At 31.7% G+C, this 17,231-nt stretch overlaps 1 protein-coding gene across 7 annotated transcripts in view; it reads right to left on the reverse strand.

Annotated features, from left to right (window-relative positions):
* The window catches only part of Erbin (erbb2 interacting protein), a 137,971-nt gene that overhangs the window by 40,359 nt on the left and 80,381 nt on the right, over positions 1-17,231 (reverse strand). For all 7 annotated transcript variants that reach the window (XM_078015812.1, XM_021722480.3, XM_078015810.1 and 4 more), the window contains exons 7-14: positions 16,518-16,574; positions 11,788-11,851; positions 9,319-9,393; positions 8,552-8,696; positions 6,846-6,918; positions 6,418-6,547; positions 6,004-6,119; positions 4,577-4,646 (exon numbers count right to left, since the gene is read on the reverse strand). In XM_078015812.1, coding sequence (XP_077871938.1) covers positions 4,577-4,646; positions 6,004-6,119; positions 6,418-6,547; positions 6,846-6,918; positions 8,552-8,696; positions 9,319-9,393; positions 11,788-11,851; positions 16,518-16,574 — 730 coding nt within the window. The remainder of the gene's footprint in view (positions 1-4,576; positions 4,647-6,003; positions 6,120-6,417; positions 6,548-6,845; positions 6,919-8,551; positions 8,697-9,318; positions 9,394-11,787; positions 11,852-16,517; positions 16,575-17,231) is intronic.

Below are 17,231 nucleotides of genomic sequence, written 5' to 3' on the forward strand. Positions count from 1 at the left end.
ATTTTTATATGGTGCTAAGGATCAAATCTGGTGCCTCACATGTACAAGAAAAGCACTCTACCACTAAGCCACAACCCCAGCTCTCTGGTATGCCTTTACAAACCAATATTACCTTGAAAATGTTTAACTGTCATCACTGCAAGACTCTGAGAACATACTAAATACTATTTAATTACATATTTTAAAATGGGTGAACTGTGGTATATGAATTGTACTTCAATACAGCTGTTATAAGAAAACTAATTAACTGTTACTTATGAAGTTTAAGGACAGAAAAATAGTTAAAAACTATTTATGAAGCCCTAGTTCCCTGAACACTCAACCCTTGATCTTTTATTGGGGTTGGGAGGACAAGGGATTGAACTCAGGGGCACTCAGCCACAGAGCCACATCCCAAGCCCTATTTTGTATTTTATTTAGAGACAGGGTCTCATTGAGTTGCTTAGTGCCTTGCTTTTGCTGAAGCTGGCTTTCAACTTGCAATCTTTCTGCACAGCTGGAATTATGCCTGGCCCAATCCTTGGTATTTCATCCTACTTCATTTCAGCTACTTATTCCATTTCATTGCCATAATTAGGATCCTAGAATATTGCCTGTAAATATTCTTTTTCTGAAATCTCAAAATCATTCATTTAACAAATACTTATTATAAACTATTTATACTGAAGCACTAGATGACAGGCACTGGATTATAGAGATGTAAGCAAAATAATTGTTTGTACTGACTTTGTAAAATTTACAGTATATGAATAGGAGGAAACAAGTAATAAAATATAAAATTGCAACACAATGTAATTACAGCATGGACAAGGTACAGAGTGCTAAGAGAATGGGGGAGCTATGAGTACGACAGCATTTCTGCAAGTCTAAAGTGAGGAAAATAAGAAGGCAGAAAGTGAAAAATTAGAACAAAGATGTAAGGGGTAGAGATACAGTCACAGGATGTAAAGAATTTTGAAAATGTGTGATATTAAGAAAAAAGGTATCATTAAAAGGTTTTACATAGGTTAGTTATAGGATCAGATTAAAAAATCACTTGAAGCCAAGTGTTGAGTATACGCCTATAATACCTGCAGCTCAGAAGGCTGAGGCAGGAGAATCATAAGTTTAAAGCCAGCCTCACAACTTAGTGAGGCTCTAAGCAATTTAACAAGACCCCGTCTCTAAGTAAAATATTTTAAAAAGGGCTGGGAATGTGGCTCAGTGGTTAAGTACCCCTGGGTTCAATCCCCAGTACCCCCCCCAAAAAAAAAAAAACACCCCACTTGAGTTACCATGTGGGTCAGAAAGGATTCAGGGTGATGAGGAGGTGGAAGCCATGGTAATAATGAAGACAGAGTTCTATTAGAAAACTATCTTAATAGCCTAAGTCAGCAATGTCCAATAGAACTACGATATGAGACAAAAATGGGAATCAAATACTTTATCATTTCTACTAGCTACACTTTTAAAAAGGCGAAATAGATTAATTTTAATAATACATTCAATTGAACTTTATATAAAATATAATAATTTAACACATAATATCAAATAAAAATTATAAATGGAATAATTTATATTCTCTGTTTGTACTGAGGCTATAAAATACAGTGTGCATTTTATTTATACCACATTTCTAGCAATTAGAGAAATGCAAATTAAAACTACATTGAGATTCCATGTCCAGTCAGAATGGCAATTATCAAGAATATAAGTAACAATGTTGGCAAGGATGTGGGGAAAAAGGCACTCATATTGCAAATTGGTGCAATCTTTATAGAAAACAATATGGAGATTCCTCAGAAAACTTGGAATGGAACCATCATTTTACCCAGTTATCCACTCCTAATTATATACCCAAAGGACTTAAAATCTTTGCCATCCTTGAACTATAACACAGGTTCTTTTGCATGGATAAAAGACTCTCCAAGAAATGGTCTCTGTCCACCTCATTTCCTATGTCTTTCATCTTAAGAGTCATGTTCTAGTCACAATGACCCACTTGTAGAGTTATCAAATATACTAGGCTGCTTTGCATCTAAGTCCTCATGGTTCATGATAAACCTTCTAATAAGAACACTATTAATCCTTTCTTTGATAAAAATTCTACTCCTCTTTTGAGTGGTAATTCAGGTACTGCAGACATTCCCTCCTCTGGGGAACATGACATTAAATCCCCAAATTATCCTCTCCATCTGTAATCCTAAAGTAGTCCTACTCATACCAGTTTATATTATAATGATTTTCTAAATATCACTGTTTTCCCTATTTTACACAACCTGGCACAAAGCAACTGGTCAATAAATGGTTCATCAGAATCATAAAATAAATGAGGGAATAAATTAATAAATAATTGTTCTTCATGCCTTCAGAGACTCATAAAAAATATTAATCATGTACTATCTATGTAGTAATTTTAATAAATATTAAATAGCAGAGCAATTTGTTTTCAAAATTCACAATCAGGCTATTTCCATTATACTTAGTTTTTTTAACATAATATTTGTTTCATACCACAAGGGAAATTTTCTAGCCAGATCTGATATTATTTTACTAGATATTTTGCAAACTATGAGGGAATAAAGACCCTGCCATACAATTTTTGTTTTTAAACAATAGTGGGTAATGGGGAGAAAATGATAGGATACTGAAACATGAAGAAATTGTAGTAGTTGATAATTTCATAAAAGGGAAAATCTGGGCTAGGGCTGTAGCCAAGTGGTAAAGCACTTGCCTCGCAGGTGTGAGAGCCTGGGTTCGATCATCAGCACCACATAACAATAAGTAAGTAAATAAATAAAGATATTTTTAAAAATGGAAAATCTGCCATAATTTGCTGGCATCAATTTATCCACATAAGTGCTTATGTACTAATAAAGTTAGTCTGATATCAGGAACTATGCCTTGTCCCTATTTTAGCTAGTATCTGGCATAAGTCAGAGCCCCATAAATGTTTTCTGACTCCAGTTACAAAGCTTCAAATAATCAAGTTCCAAACTTAAAATAACCAACTGAGAGATATCAAGAAGATTTTCACATATATGTAGTATTCAAGCTCTAAAAAAGCAAATGTATTATCATTTTAATTCATTTCTTCCCAGATCTGTAAAGCAGTTAAATACTACAGTTTAATTAAGACCCATGGATTAACATCAACTTAGGGCATTTTAGAATATTAGTAAGAGGTAGGAAAAGGGTCCATAGTTAAAACAATTAGAGAATCCTGGAATACAAATAAGTGGATTTATTTTTTTTCCCCTTGGTAGTTGTAGATGAACATCAGGCCTTTAGTTTATTTGTTTATTTTTATGTGGTGCTAGGATCACACCCAGTACCTGATGTGTGCTAGGCAAGTACTCTGCCAGAGAGCTACAGTCCCAGCTCCAAGTGGGTTTTTTTTCCCTATAGCAACATCTCAAGGCTGGTAACATAACTCAAAAGAGGGATATAAGTTTTCTCAAGCAAATTTGGCTATGTATGAACTTATAAGAATAATCTGAGACCAGTGTATACAAACCTCGGGGGGAAAAAAGGTACTGCTCAAAGTCAAATAGTAACCTTTAATTATTTTAATTAAAAAGATCAACAAATTATATATTCTATTTTGTAAAAAAAAAAAAAAAAATTTACCAGGAACCCTTGCATACTATTGGTGGGAATGTTAACTAGTCCAGTTATCATGGAAAACAGTCTAGATGGGGTCCTCCAAAAAAGTTAAAAAGAACTATATGATTCATTAATACCACTACTGATTTTATAAATATGTATGTATGTGAGGGTGTGTGTGTGTGTGTATACATACATACATATGCATACAGAGAGAAAATAAATTCAGTATTTCTAGGAGATATCTGTACTCCCATGTTCACTGCAGCATTACTCACAATTGCCTTGAAATCAACCTAAACATCTATCAACAGATAAATGCATACAAAAATGTGGTGTATGTATATGTATAAACAATGAAATACTATTCAGCTTTAGAAAAAAAGGAAATCCTGTCATTTGCAACTACATGGATGAACCTGGAGCACATCATGCTAAGTGAAATAAACCAAAGGTAAAGACAAATATCACATGATGTCATTTACATGTGGAATCTAAAATAGAACTCACAGAAATAGAATAAAGGCTGAGTGAGAGATATATGAGGATATATTGGTCAAAGGGTACAAAATTTCAATTAGACTGGAGCAATAAATTCAAGAGCTCTGTTGTTCACCATGATGACTTTAGTTAAAAACAATGCATTGTATTCTTGAAAACTGCTCAAAGAATAGATTTAAGCATATTCAGAAAAACTGACAAGTATATGGTGCCATTACTGAAGTAAAGATAGGAAGTACTAAATCTGATTTCCTAATCTCTACTCTTATGGGCTTAAAAATTTGGCAAGTTCAATAGGACTTATTTATTTATTACAACTGTGCTACAAAAATTATGTTCCTAAATATTTTAAATATTTTTATTTATATACAAATACATTTTTATATATGTACCACAGTGTATAAGTGCTCTTAAATGGCCCTACATAAACTAGAATGCATAACTATATAACAATTGGAATTCCAATAATTAACGGAATCAGAATACCTACCTGATTATCTGAAAGCCACATAGCAGTCAATTGTTGTAGCTTTGTAAAGCTAAAAGGCAAATTCTTTAATCTGTAGGAAAAAATACAAACAAAAATTAAACTTTAAAATAACAATATTTAAAATGAATGAAAGTTGGGGCTGGAGGTAAATGAATCAAAGCTAAATCGGATGGTCTTCTGAACAATGTTATAAAATGACATATGCAAACAGGACAAAAGAAGAGAGAGAAAAGCCCAATATAGGTCTTCGTATAAAAAAAAAACAAAAAATGATCTAGTTTTAATAATATAATTCTTCAACCAAATCACTCAGTAAGTAAGAAAATGGGTAATCAACAACTTCAAAAAAATGCCTTATATACAAGTCAAAATTGTCCTTGCCTTAGAGGAAAAAAACAAGGAAACATTAAGTACTATCTTATAAAATTGCTTTGGCTTTTTATTTGTATTTAGGAAGTACTCTTAGAGATAGCTAGTTGTAAAAACTGCATTGCTCTCTGTATTTTTTGTGAGCCATTACTTATACAATCAAGAACACTATTTTAAGATGATAATGAGTAAAAACAATAAGCACTTATTAGAATGTGAAAATAAAATAGTACCTTGTTTAAAACAGAATGTCTACTTCAACCTTGCTATCTTAGGCCTAACTAGTCTTCTGTGCCCCCTTTTAAGGCAATTTGTTAAAACCTAAGTCTTCTAGTTTGGGAAGAGGAAATACAGGCCAAAACAACGAGTTAATAAGAAAGCAGTAGTTCTGTTTAAATAAAATGGAATTGTCATAATATCATTAACTATTCAGAAAACTGAGTTTAAATTAAAGCTCTACCTTACAAGCAATGTAAGTCACCTTAAATATGAGTCTTAAATTTCTCTTAAATAAAATGGGGAAACCTGTTAAACTATTCCACAGAAGACTTCACAAGATATTATGAAAATAAGATGTATACAACACTCTACAAGTGGTGTTCTAATCCTCCTCATCAGTATTTTTACTTCAGGAAAAGGTTTGAATACTTTATCTTTAACTTAAATATTGTTCCAATATAGTGATCACAGTGATCAATTTGCTCTGCACTTTGACTTTGTGTTCCAAGCAGTGTAAATGAGTGTACCTCTGCTCAGAAAAATATAAACAACAGATTACATTGAAATATTGATTTGTTCAACAATATTATTAAGGAAAAGATCTGACTTTAGGAAGAAAACATTATTATAAGGAGAGAATAAAGGTTGTATTCCAAAATGAACAGTGACAACCACAGTATGATTTACATCAGAAAAAAATTAGATCAATCTCTTTAAACAAATTTTAAAATATATATGAAAAGAGGAACAAGCATTAGCTATGCTAATATATTTTATAAAACTTTAATTTCATTCATTCAGTCTTCTAAAAACCAATTGATGAATGTAATATTACAAACCTATTGTCACTTAAATTAATGACTTTTAATTTCTGCATATCACCCATTTCCTCTGGAAGTGTCTCAAGTTTATTAGAATGGAGAAACAGCACAGTTATATTTTTCCAGTTTCCAATCTGAAAGAGAAACATTTGGCCTACAGGTTAATGAACATATTAATAACATTGTATTTGAAAGTTATGAAAATGATTCTTTGCATTTATAAGAGGAGTAAATTTATTCCGTTTTTAGTTATTAGTTTTCATGAACAAAGGAAAGTATTTAGGTACATATTCTAAATTAACATAGCTAGTTATTATTCAGAACATAACAAATTGTTTTACAAAGAAAATAAATGAAATAATACTGGTAGCTATAATAAAGATAATTAGAAAAAATGAGAAAAAAAGCTAAAACAAATTTAAAATATAGTACCTCTGGGGGTAATTGTTGTAAGTAATTGTGATCTGCAGCAAAGGTTCTAATGTTAGTTAACTGTCCAATAGATGAAGGCAAAGCTTCAACTTCATTGAAACTGCAATCTAGTTCTTCTATTGATATTAACCTTTAATTATAAATGGAAATACACATTATTAAATATATATACACACACATATAAAATTCAAAATTTAAGAACATGAACAGTTGAACTTGACTATGAACCCAGTGAAACTTCATATAGGTAAACTTAATTAAACAAATTAATAGGTCTGCCAATTTACCCAAACTACATACCAGTTATTTAATTAAATATTTGTACAAATTCCTTTAGTTGTTATTTATGCAATTATCTGAAGATATATATGACATGCTGAATTAAAAGTAAAAATTTCAAGGATCTACACATTTACCAAAACACATACCCTCCTACAGAGTCTGGTAGATACATTAATTGGTTTTCATCTATTTTTAAAGTTGTGACATTCTTCAACGAACCTATTAAAAGAAGAAATAACAATTTTTCAACACTTACTATAATTCCACATTCAATGTGAGTCATTACATTTGGCAAGAATTAAGAAGAACTTTGCAAACTAACCTATCAAGAGATACCACTCCCAATTCTGCTCCTACTGTTCTCTTAACCTATGTTTACAAGTCTAACCCACAACCCTTTTAATACAGTGTATATTTCTTTACTAACCCCCACTGAAACGTAAACTTCATAAGAGAAGGGACTTTCTGTCTGCACTATTTACTGCTATAACTCCATTCCTAAAAACAATGTCATGGTTGAGAAGAAACCAACATCCCTACCCCCAAAAAAACCTTTATTGAATTAAAAGAAGAAATGGCAAAGGTCTATAACAAACTATTCTATGTATAAAAATATTAAAAATTAAAAGTATTGATTAGAGTATAATGCTAGTGAATTTGCACAATGTACATTATCTAAAACAACTAATTCAACTGAGAAATATGTAAAATTTATTTTTTAAGTTTTTTTATTAACATCTTTGTTTATAGTCATTTTATTAATAATTGCACAAACTTGGAGCAACCAAGATGTTCTCCACTAGATGAATAGATCAATAAACAGCAGCAGATCCAGACAGTTAAATATAATTTAGCGCTTAAAAATAAATGAGCTATCAAGCCATGAAAAGACATGGAGAAACCTTAAATGAATATAACAAAGTCAATCTGAAAGGCTACATGTTGTATGACTCTGTAGTAACATCCTAAAAAAGGCAACTAACAAAAACAGTTATGGATCTATTGTTTCTAGGGGTTTCAAGGAAGGAGGGATGAAGATACAGAGCATAAAGGATTTTTAGAGCAGTGAAACTATTCTGTATGAAGTTATGATGAGAGATAACAGGTCATTAAACATTTGTCAAGGGCTAGATTTGTGGCTCAGGGGCAGAGTGTTTGCCAAGCATGTGGGAGGCACTGGGTTTGATTCTCAGGACCATATATAAATAAATAAAATAAAGGTCCATCAACGGCTTAAAAAAAAAATTGTCAAAACCCACAGAATTTGCAATACCAAAAATGAACTCCATTGTAAAATGTGGAGTTGGGTTGCTAACACATCTTAAAGATAACAATATTTAGGATTTAGTGCTTCCATTAAAATAATTCAATTCCTTTGAAATTTCATTTTATAAGAAACTGAATAAATACAGATTTTTATTTTTTAATTTATTTTCAGTGCTGGGAATTGAACCTGGGGCCTTGTGCATGCCAGGCAAGCGCTCTATCACTGAGTCATGTCTCCAACTCTTAGAAATACAGATTCAGTAATCGCAGATCTCTCACAAGATTTGTTCAACAAGTCTGTTTTCTTGTCTGCTCAATAATGAAGTAGGCCTGGAAAAAAGTTACTAAATAAGGGCTATGATTAAGGGTTAAAAACCAGTTATACAGATTCTTTATAAGATTTCTTTAGTGTAAATAAAGCGATAGTACCACTAACAACAAGTAAATTGTATAACTGATCTTATCAGAAAAACTTCAAATAATATTAGTTATGTGGCAATACAGTAAAGCTATGTGGTAACAAATAAAAATTTCATGGAAGCCTTTGGTTTAATAAAAATTACATGTATTTGAAAGCAATACAAACCAATAGTCTCAGGCAGCTGCTGAAGTGAATTGCTTGATAACAGGAGGTCTTGGAGATTTTCACAAGCTGAAATTCCTTCTTCCACCATTTCAATATTATTTTTGGAAACATCCAAATATGTAAGCTGTTTCAAACTACCAATAAACTACAAGTAAAATAATAATAATAAAATAAATATAATTACTGTATCAAATAATTTATAAGAAATTCAGGTAATAAAAAATGCCAATTTTAATAAATAATTAAATGTTAACATGAGAAAGATGATTCAAAATAGTAAGCTAAGAATTCCTACTAACTTTAACCCAATGGAGTGACAAAGGATATGTATTTTTCTTTAGAAACTTAGTTGTTAATCACCTCCCTAGGGAGATACATATATGGAGATTCTTATGGCTTCTTTAGATTATGGGAGTATATAATTTATCCGTAAGAAAGAAAATAAGTTCATGGAAATCATCCTAGCTTTACAATTCCACAGGCAAACTAAATTAGGAAAAAAATTCAATTGCTACTACTGGAAAGGATATACTCTATAATGCTAAGAAAAGACTAAGTTTTATTAGCCTGTTACGAGAATTTCCAGATTTTAATCAAGAATGTCTCAAATATAGTAAGAAAAGCGTGATTTGTTTCTGTTTAATAAAAAAAAGTAAAAAATAATAATCCATTTTTAACTAACTAAAAGTAATTTTAAAATGCACAGTTCAAGTACTGCAAAGAAGAGACAGAAATTAGTGAAGCTGTCCAAAATTCCATATACATACCCCTGGAATAAAAGTAAGTCTATTACCATCCATCCAAAATTCTTTCAATCCACTTAGTTGCTCAAGTACTTCAGGCTATTTGGATAGAAACGGGAAAAAAACAAATTAATTCACAGAAATGTCTTTATCTGGCAAAAGAAGCCCTGAGAATGTATAATATAACCTTTAGTTTTGAAACATTAAATAAAAGGAGAAAAAAGAAAAAGTTGGGTGCAGGGGAGAAACACAGCCAAGACATGAGCCATTCCACTGCATTATAGTTACTACAATAGCATTATTAAAGGGAAATTCCAATATAAACTCCATACAAGTGGATTACATAAAACTCATTTATAAGTTTTGGATTATACAACAGAGTCAACTATCTATACAATTAATAAAGAAATAAAAATAGAGGGCCTGGGAGTACAGCTCAGCAGTAGAGCACTTGCTTAGCATGTGAGGCTGAGGCCCTGAGATCAAACACAGCACCTAAAAAAAAGAGAGGAAGAGGATCCACTGCCTGGAAGTATATAATAAAAAGAATTTCTCATTCATTATCAATAAAAAGATACAGCCTTTTAGAAAATTTTAGGAAAGTCACAAAGATGTTGTTTCTCATGACATTAATAGAGAGAAAAGTCACTATATATCCTAAATTTTCAATAATAAGGAAAGATAAATAAGCAAAGGCATAACCATATGACAAAAATAGAAAATTCTGTCATTTAAGCTCCTAATGGAAAATTCTAATGACTTGGTAAAAAACTGTTTATAATACAGTGTTAAACACCTAAAACTAATTTTAAGTGTTGTAGTGGACCTTTGTATTCAGGTAAAATTTGCTCTTGGGCATTGGAGCTTAAGACTGTCACCCCACAAAGCCAGGTGCAATAAATGACCAAGTGACAGCAAAGAGTACCATCATCTCTAATCAATGAAATAATTTGAGTCTTGCATAAAAGGTCACATCATTCAGATTTATTGTTTAAACATAGAAAGAAGAATTCTAGGGACTGGGATTGTGGCTCAGCGGTGGAGTGCTCGCCTAACACGGGCAGGACCCAGGTTTGATCCTCAGCACCACATAAAAATAAAGGCATTGTGTTGTGTCCATCTACACCTAAAACATAAATATTAAAAAAAAAAGAATTATAGATATATCTTGGGTTAAACAAAATTTCCTTTTGTGCTTTACTGTTGTAATTCCATTACTAAGTTTAAAAAATATGTATATAATGTTGAAAGATCAAAATAGTACAAAAATGAATAATTTTGAAAGCTTACTGGATTCATAAAATTAACAATTGAGAATTTTTATGTAGTTAATATGGAAATTAATTAATACACTGAAAACAAATAAGAGTACAGTAAATAATTCAGGAAACAGTATATTTTTCCTCCCACAGGGAATAAAAACTCCACATACTGAAATCCATAAGGAATCACCTCTAGTTAGAACATAATAAAAAATAAAGTAAGTATTTTTTAAAGAAACTGGAAGGTATCTCAAACCAACATGGTCCTTCACTGGACAAAGGTGAAACGCACAATTAGCTATATAAACTACTCATAGGGCACACAACACAGTCCTGAGAAATTTTTGTTCTTAAAGACTATCATGTGAAAGCCAATACAATTTTGAACAACAAACTCATGAACATAATTTTAAAATTTTAACAATGATATTGAGTTTGGTGAATTCCTTTTTTAAAGAAATCTACTTTATTTTTTGAGTTACTTTTGAACACTAAAGACACACTCCTTTTAGATGCAGCATCACAGTGTACTATAGCATACAAAGGACAAACACAATTGACAGGTCTCAATACAAACTCAAAAATAACAACTATTTCATTCAATGACTTTCCCTTTAAAGCCTTTATGTAAAACTATAAAGAAGTATCTTATCACTAAACAAACTCATAAGCAACACCCCAGAGGAATTATTTTTGACTCAAAACTACACTACCAATTGCTGTATTTGAGAATGATTTTTTTTTCCTTATAATCTCTCAAACTTTCTGTTTCCTATGCTAAAAACTTTTGGCTATCTCTTCCATGGACCTCTCATTAATTTCATATTTTAGCCTTACTTTTTTCAGACTTTTCTATGGCTGGTTAATTTTTCCATCTGTCTGGAAAGTTCAAGTTAAGAACTTTCATATTTGTCCTTCCTATCCCCCATCCCTCCCTGTACTGTAGATTTAAACCAGGGTCCTACGTATGCTAGGTAAGCCCTACCACTGAGCTATATCCCCAGCCCTTTCATTTTTTTGAGACAAGAGTCTTGTTAACTGATCATCCTGCCTCAGCCTCAAGTCACTGGTATTACAGATCGTGCCACATACATACCCAGCAGAACTTTCATATCTTATATCTCAAAAAATGTATACCTTTATTCAATTTTTAAGAGAAATACTTGAATTTTCACATTTTGCGCTTGATCACATGTAAGGCTTATAGACAATGAGATTAATGAGAACTTACCACTTCTGTGAATTCATTACTTCCCAAATCCAGTCTTTCCAGCTGGGTCAATCTATTCATGGTTCTATTCACAATGGAGTTACAAAGAATTAACTATATAAAAATATCAATTACATGGAAGCTTTCAAATTTCACAGTCAATGTATACTTATGTAATGAAGCACAGGCTTTTCATATGTTGGCCAAAATGTTAATTTTCTAAAACAATAAGCCAATATTTATTTTCTAGATAGAATGAATTTAATCACTGATTATTCTCTAATTTTGGCTTCTCATCAGTCTTATTTTCTATTCTTAAGAAGAAATTGGAATGAATTTAAAGTCACAGGTCAGAAAATGAATAAAAGTTTTTCATTTTTTAACAGAATAAATTTTCATATAGTATATACACATATATATCAGTGAATTAAAACTATTTGGCAAATACTGTTCATTTACTAAGTAATTTCAGCAAGTTTTTTTTTCAAGACTGGTCATATATTTCTAAGGTTTTAAAATAACTATAATTCTCATAGTTTTCAAAATGTTAACATGTTCTTACATGTTCAAGCCAATAAAATATAGGTTTTGAATTTTAAAACTAGTAGATTATTTTAAAGCAATAATATATCATTTTAAACTTCCAACTTGACAACATTTCTCACCAACTAAAAGCTAGAAAATGTACAAACTGGTTTGTGATGAAATAAACAGTTTATTTTTATATTTCTTCCCACAAAGGTATCTTTTGAAACTAATTACAAATTAATTCAAATGTGTATTTATGCTCTTCAATTTTATTTTTAGAAAAACTCATTACTTAATATATTGAGATGCCTTAAACTACCCATAAGCAGCTCCACATTAGTGACTTTATAGGGTATGATAAAATAATATAATAATTATATTTCTGCTATCATTAGAATTATTCATTCATGTTAATATTTCAGAAATGAACTTCATTTAAAGCACAAAGGCATCTTAAATTATGACAAAAAATACCTAATATTTCTTTCTTCTCTCAAAACTTAACAAAAATTAATGTTAAAAATTAGTTTAAATATTTGTTCAGGTTTTTAACTAAAAAATATAAGAATCCACATCATAATTTATGTTATGGCCTAAACTGAAGCTAATTTTCTCCAACCTTTAAATTTTAAACATGCCGTTCCATCACTGTCCCTTTAACTCAATTCATCCCACAATGCCAAATTTTCTCAAAGCTCCTTTAACTTAGATTTACTGAGTGCCTATTCTCAGGCACTATAATCCTATCTCCTTATTCATCTCTCTCTTTTTCCAAAAAAGCTAGAAGCAAGCTGTAGCAAAAGGAAAAACATTAAAAAAAAAAAAGGAATTTCCAGGAATTTTTTCCAGATGTATAAAATCACATGCTGTGACATTAAGCTTGAATGTTCAAACTACTTTACCAGGTGAAGTTTTGAGAAAAGTAAAAAGGACTGTGAAGAGGGGGGAATATTGAAAGAAGAAAACAAAATCATCTACTTCTTGTTTTGACATTATTATAATGACAAGAGAAAATTCATGTGTAGCTATTGAATACATAACAACAACAGAGGCAATTTATAAAAACAAATAGTTTCAGAAGGGGTATAAAAATGAAAAGTTAGTACAAATGAATTGGAACAAATGAATTACAGAAAACATTTAAGGAAAAAAATAAGTTTCAGAACGTTTAGGAAAATATGAATGAAACAGACATGTAATAATAAAGAGAAATATACTACAACAACACAAAATTATCTATTTCTACCTCAACCCTCTGTAGCTAATACTGGTAACCTGCGATCCATTTACACACCTATCCTGGGTATGTAAATAAACTGGGTGTCATAGCACATGCCTGTAATCCCAGTTACTTGGGAGGCTGAGGCAGGCAATCACAAGTTCAAGGTCGGCCTGAGCAACACAGTGAGAACTTGCTTGACTCAAACAAATAGCAACACCATTATCAACAATGAAAACAGAGGGTCAGGGGCTGGGGATAAGGCTCAATAGTAAATAAAGTACTTGCATAGCATGCATGAGGCCCTGGGTTCAATTCCCAGCAACACCAAAAACCAAACAAAAAAACAGAGGGTCAGTTACAGCTCAATGGTATTGTTTGTTAGTCTGTGCAAGGTCTTGGGCTCAATCCATTCTACGTATGAATGAACATAAGAATGAATGAATAAATGAATCTGTCTATCTCAGGAATAAAATTTTATCTTAGAATAAGGTCTGGCTTACTAATTCAAGGAGAAGAAAGAAATAGTATCCCTCAAATTCCTGTCATCACCAGGCTCGGTGGCTCAGGCCTATGATCCCAGCCGCTCCTGAGGGCGAGACAGGAAAACTGCAAGTTCAAAGCCAGCTTCAACAAAAAGCCAGGAGGCACTAAGAAACTCAGTGAGACCCTGTCTCTAAATAAAATACAAAATAGGGCTGGGGATGTGGCTCAGTGGTTGAGTAGTCAGGAGTTCAATCCCCAGTACCAAAAAAAAAAAAAAAAAATTTCTGTCATCTACCTCTAAAAGTCATTGTATTTATCTCATTTTACCTTCTCTCCCGTTTCATAGGAAGGACATAACCTTTTTTTGTGTTCCTGATAGAATTACTCTGCAAACTCTTTAAGCAGTATTAAGTTGTGCTTAACAACATATGTAAAATTATAGGTCTTCCTTTTGTTAAAATCTCTAATCATAAAAATATCCAGACATATAAATCTGAATGTGACCTTCCTAATATTTAAAACTATGGCTTTCTTTATATTTTTTGGAGGTCTCAAAGTTTTTAATCATATCTTAGAAAGAAAGAAATAAAGAATTATATTATCAAATTTATTGACAGAGCCTGATCTGAATATCTAAAAGGAGTTAAAAATCAGTGAATTACCTATGGTATCAGACCATAAGCATTTGGACCTAAAATGTCCCCCAAAAGCCCATATGTTGAAGGCTTGGTCCTTAGCCTGTGGCACAACTGGGAGGTAGGTAATGGAATCTTTAGGAGGTGGGGCCTGGTAGAAGGAAGTCAGGTTATGGGAGGCATGCCTGTCGCACATACAGTAGATTGAACTCAGGGCTTTGAACATGCTATGCAAGCACTAGCACTTAGCTGTACCTGGCCCTGTTTTTTGTTGTTTGTTTTGAGACAAGCAAAGTCTTGCTAAAATGCCTAGGTTAGACTTGAACTTGTGATCGCACATCTCAGCTTCCCAAGTACCTGGGATTAAGGGCCTGTGCCACAAGGGGACATTGGAACCCTGGCCTCTTACAGTTTTCTCTTTGCTTCCCAGACACCAAGAAGTGAGCAGCTTTGTTATACCATGCACTCTCACCACAATGTGTTACTTTATTACAGGCCCAAAAGCCATAAGGCCAATCATGGATGGGAACCTCTGAAACCTGAGCAAAAATAAACCTTTTCTCTTTGTAAGCTATTTATCTCAGGTATTTTGTCACACTGACAGAAAGCTGATTAATGCACCACATTAATTATAGGCTTACTTATTATAATAAACAATTTATATATTGTTATTTAGGTCTCTTAGACAGTAAAGTTTTGAGCTAAGCCAGTACTAAATTGGCGAAATATTTAGACCTTTCAAATTTTTAATATGGTAATTCTTACTTTAAGTTATACTCACAACCATCATTAGAAACTTCATTCATGCACTGGATAAATACTTGGCTAAAACAAACTATCATTTGGTGGGGGGGAAACAAACTAGACATGTACTCTGTCCTCAACTTATAATCATGTGGGACAGAGGAAAGGAAACACATGCGCATGTATTCATGTTGGTCAGGCAAGAAGAAAGTGACATATAAAAACAGATACATTACTTGATGTGGCAAATACAGTAACAGATATAAATATGATGCCACTGAAGCTGAGTAAACAAAACAACTAACTCCTGGGGTAACTGAAGATGTTTGCTCCTCAAAAAGTAAAAATTAAGTCTTAATGATTCTATTTTAATACTAGTTAAGAATTTTTTTTCTACAAAAGACCAGATAGTAAATATTTTAAGTTCTGTGATCATAAGGTCTTTGTCACAATTACTGAACTCTACTTTACAGAATAAAATCGGCCAGAGGTAATAAGTAAATTAAGGAATGTGGCTATGTTCCAATGAAACTTTATTCACAATTATAGACAATGGGCAATAATTAATCATAGACTGTAGTTTGTCAAGCCCTACATGACATATAGCAATGTATTCAAGGTATTTTAAAATAAATCACCAAAGAATACAGTGCATTTTGAGTTTGTAGACCTGTTTTTTTTCAATAGTTTTATCTCCTCATTTGCTCTTAAACTACCATCTCTTCTTGATGTTAGATTACAATATGAAAACCAATCACCCAATTTCTAATTTACAACAGATGAGAAAGCCAAGCAGTCAAGTTTTAGTTAGCAGCTTCACATGAAGACTATACAGATCTCTCTAATAAATGATATGTATGGGTTCTAACATAAGAATTTGAATCTCTAATTAGAACTCAGGTTGGCTTTCCAAACTTAATTTTTCTTTTTTCACAAACTTATTATCTAATTTTTGTATTACACAAAAGATTACGCCTCAGAGAGCTATGAAATCACCAATAGACACATTTTTAAATTTAACATCAGGAATTATATAATATAAGCACCAAAAATTTAAGTCTTTATAAAAATCTCTTTTTAGGGAAATATGGATTAAAAATTCTAAATTGAATTTTTAAAAGGATAACACCTTTACTTACTTAGGCAACATTTTTAACTGGTTTTCTCTAAGTTCTAATATCTGAAGTTTAGTTAATCTGCAAAACAAAGAACAAGTCAAGTGTCTACAACAAAGGATTTAATAATAATGCCATATTTTAAGGTTTTAAAACAACCAATACTAATTATATAATTACTATATGCAGAGTAACAAAAAATATTACAAGGGAATAAAAACCACAAAGGAAGAAAAGACTATTTCTGCTGTCCAGAATTAACAGGAAGGGAAAATGCTTTTAGATATTTTCAAAGGGACAAAGTGATTGTTCCTAAGTAAGCAATCCTAAATCATATTCCATGCCTTCCACTAAAAATAACCACAAAACTGTTCCTTAAAGAACAATAATGCAACTCTAGAGAATAGTTATAAAAAGAGATAAATAAATCTGCTGACAATTCAGCAATATACATTTCACTATAAAATAGGGGAAATGAACAAATTAAATGATGCAAATGCCAGATACAGAAGACGAATCTAAAAAGTATAATAATTGTTTTAGACAAACGATAACTACAAAATTAAAGTTTAGTTTGCTAACACTTTCTATAATAAAATTAATTTAAATTCAATAACTTGATACCTATTATTCATTAATTCATCTGTTTAAAAAAATACTCAGAGACTTAATGGGGATGGTGATGAAGAGAGATGAAGTAAACACATACTGGTAAACCAGAAACATACTGTTTTCTCA

Source organism: Ictidomys tridecemlineatus, chromosome 1 (genome assembly GCF_052094955.1).
Source record: "Ictidomys tridecemlineatus isolate mIctTri1 chromosome 1, mIctTri1.hap1, whole genome shotgun sequence".
In the NCBI taxonomy this organism is placed as follows: Eukaryota; Metazoa; Chordata; class Mammalia; order Rodentia; family Sciuridae; genus Ictidomys; species Ictidomys tridecemlineatus.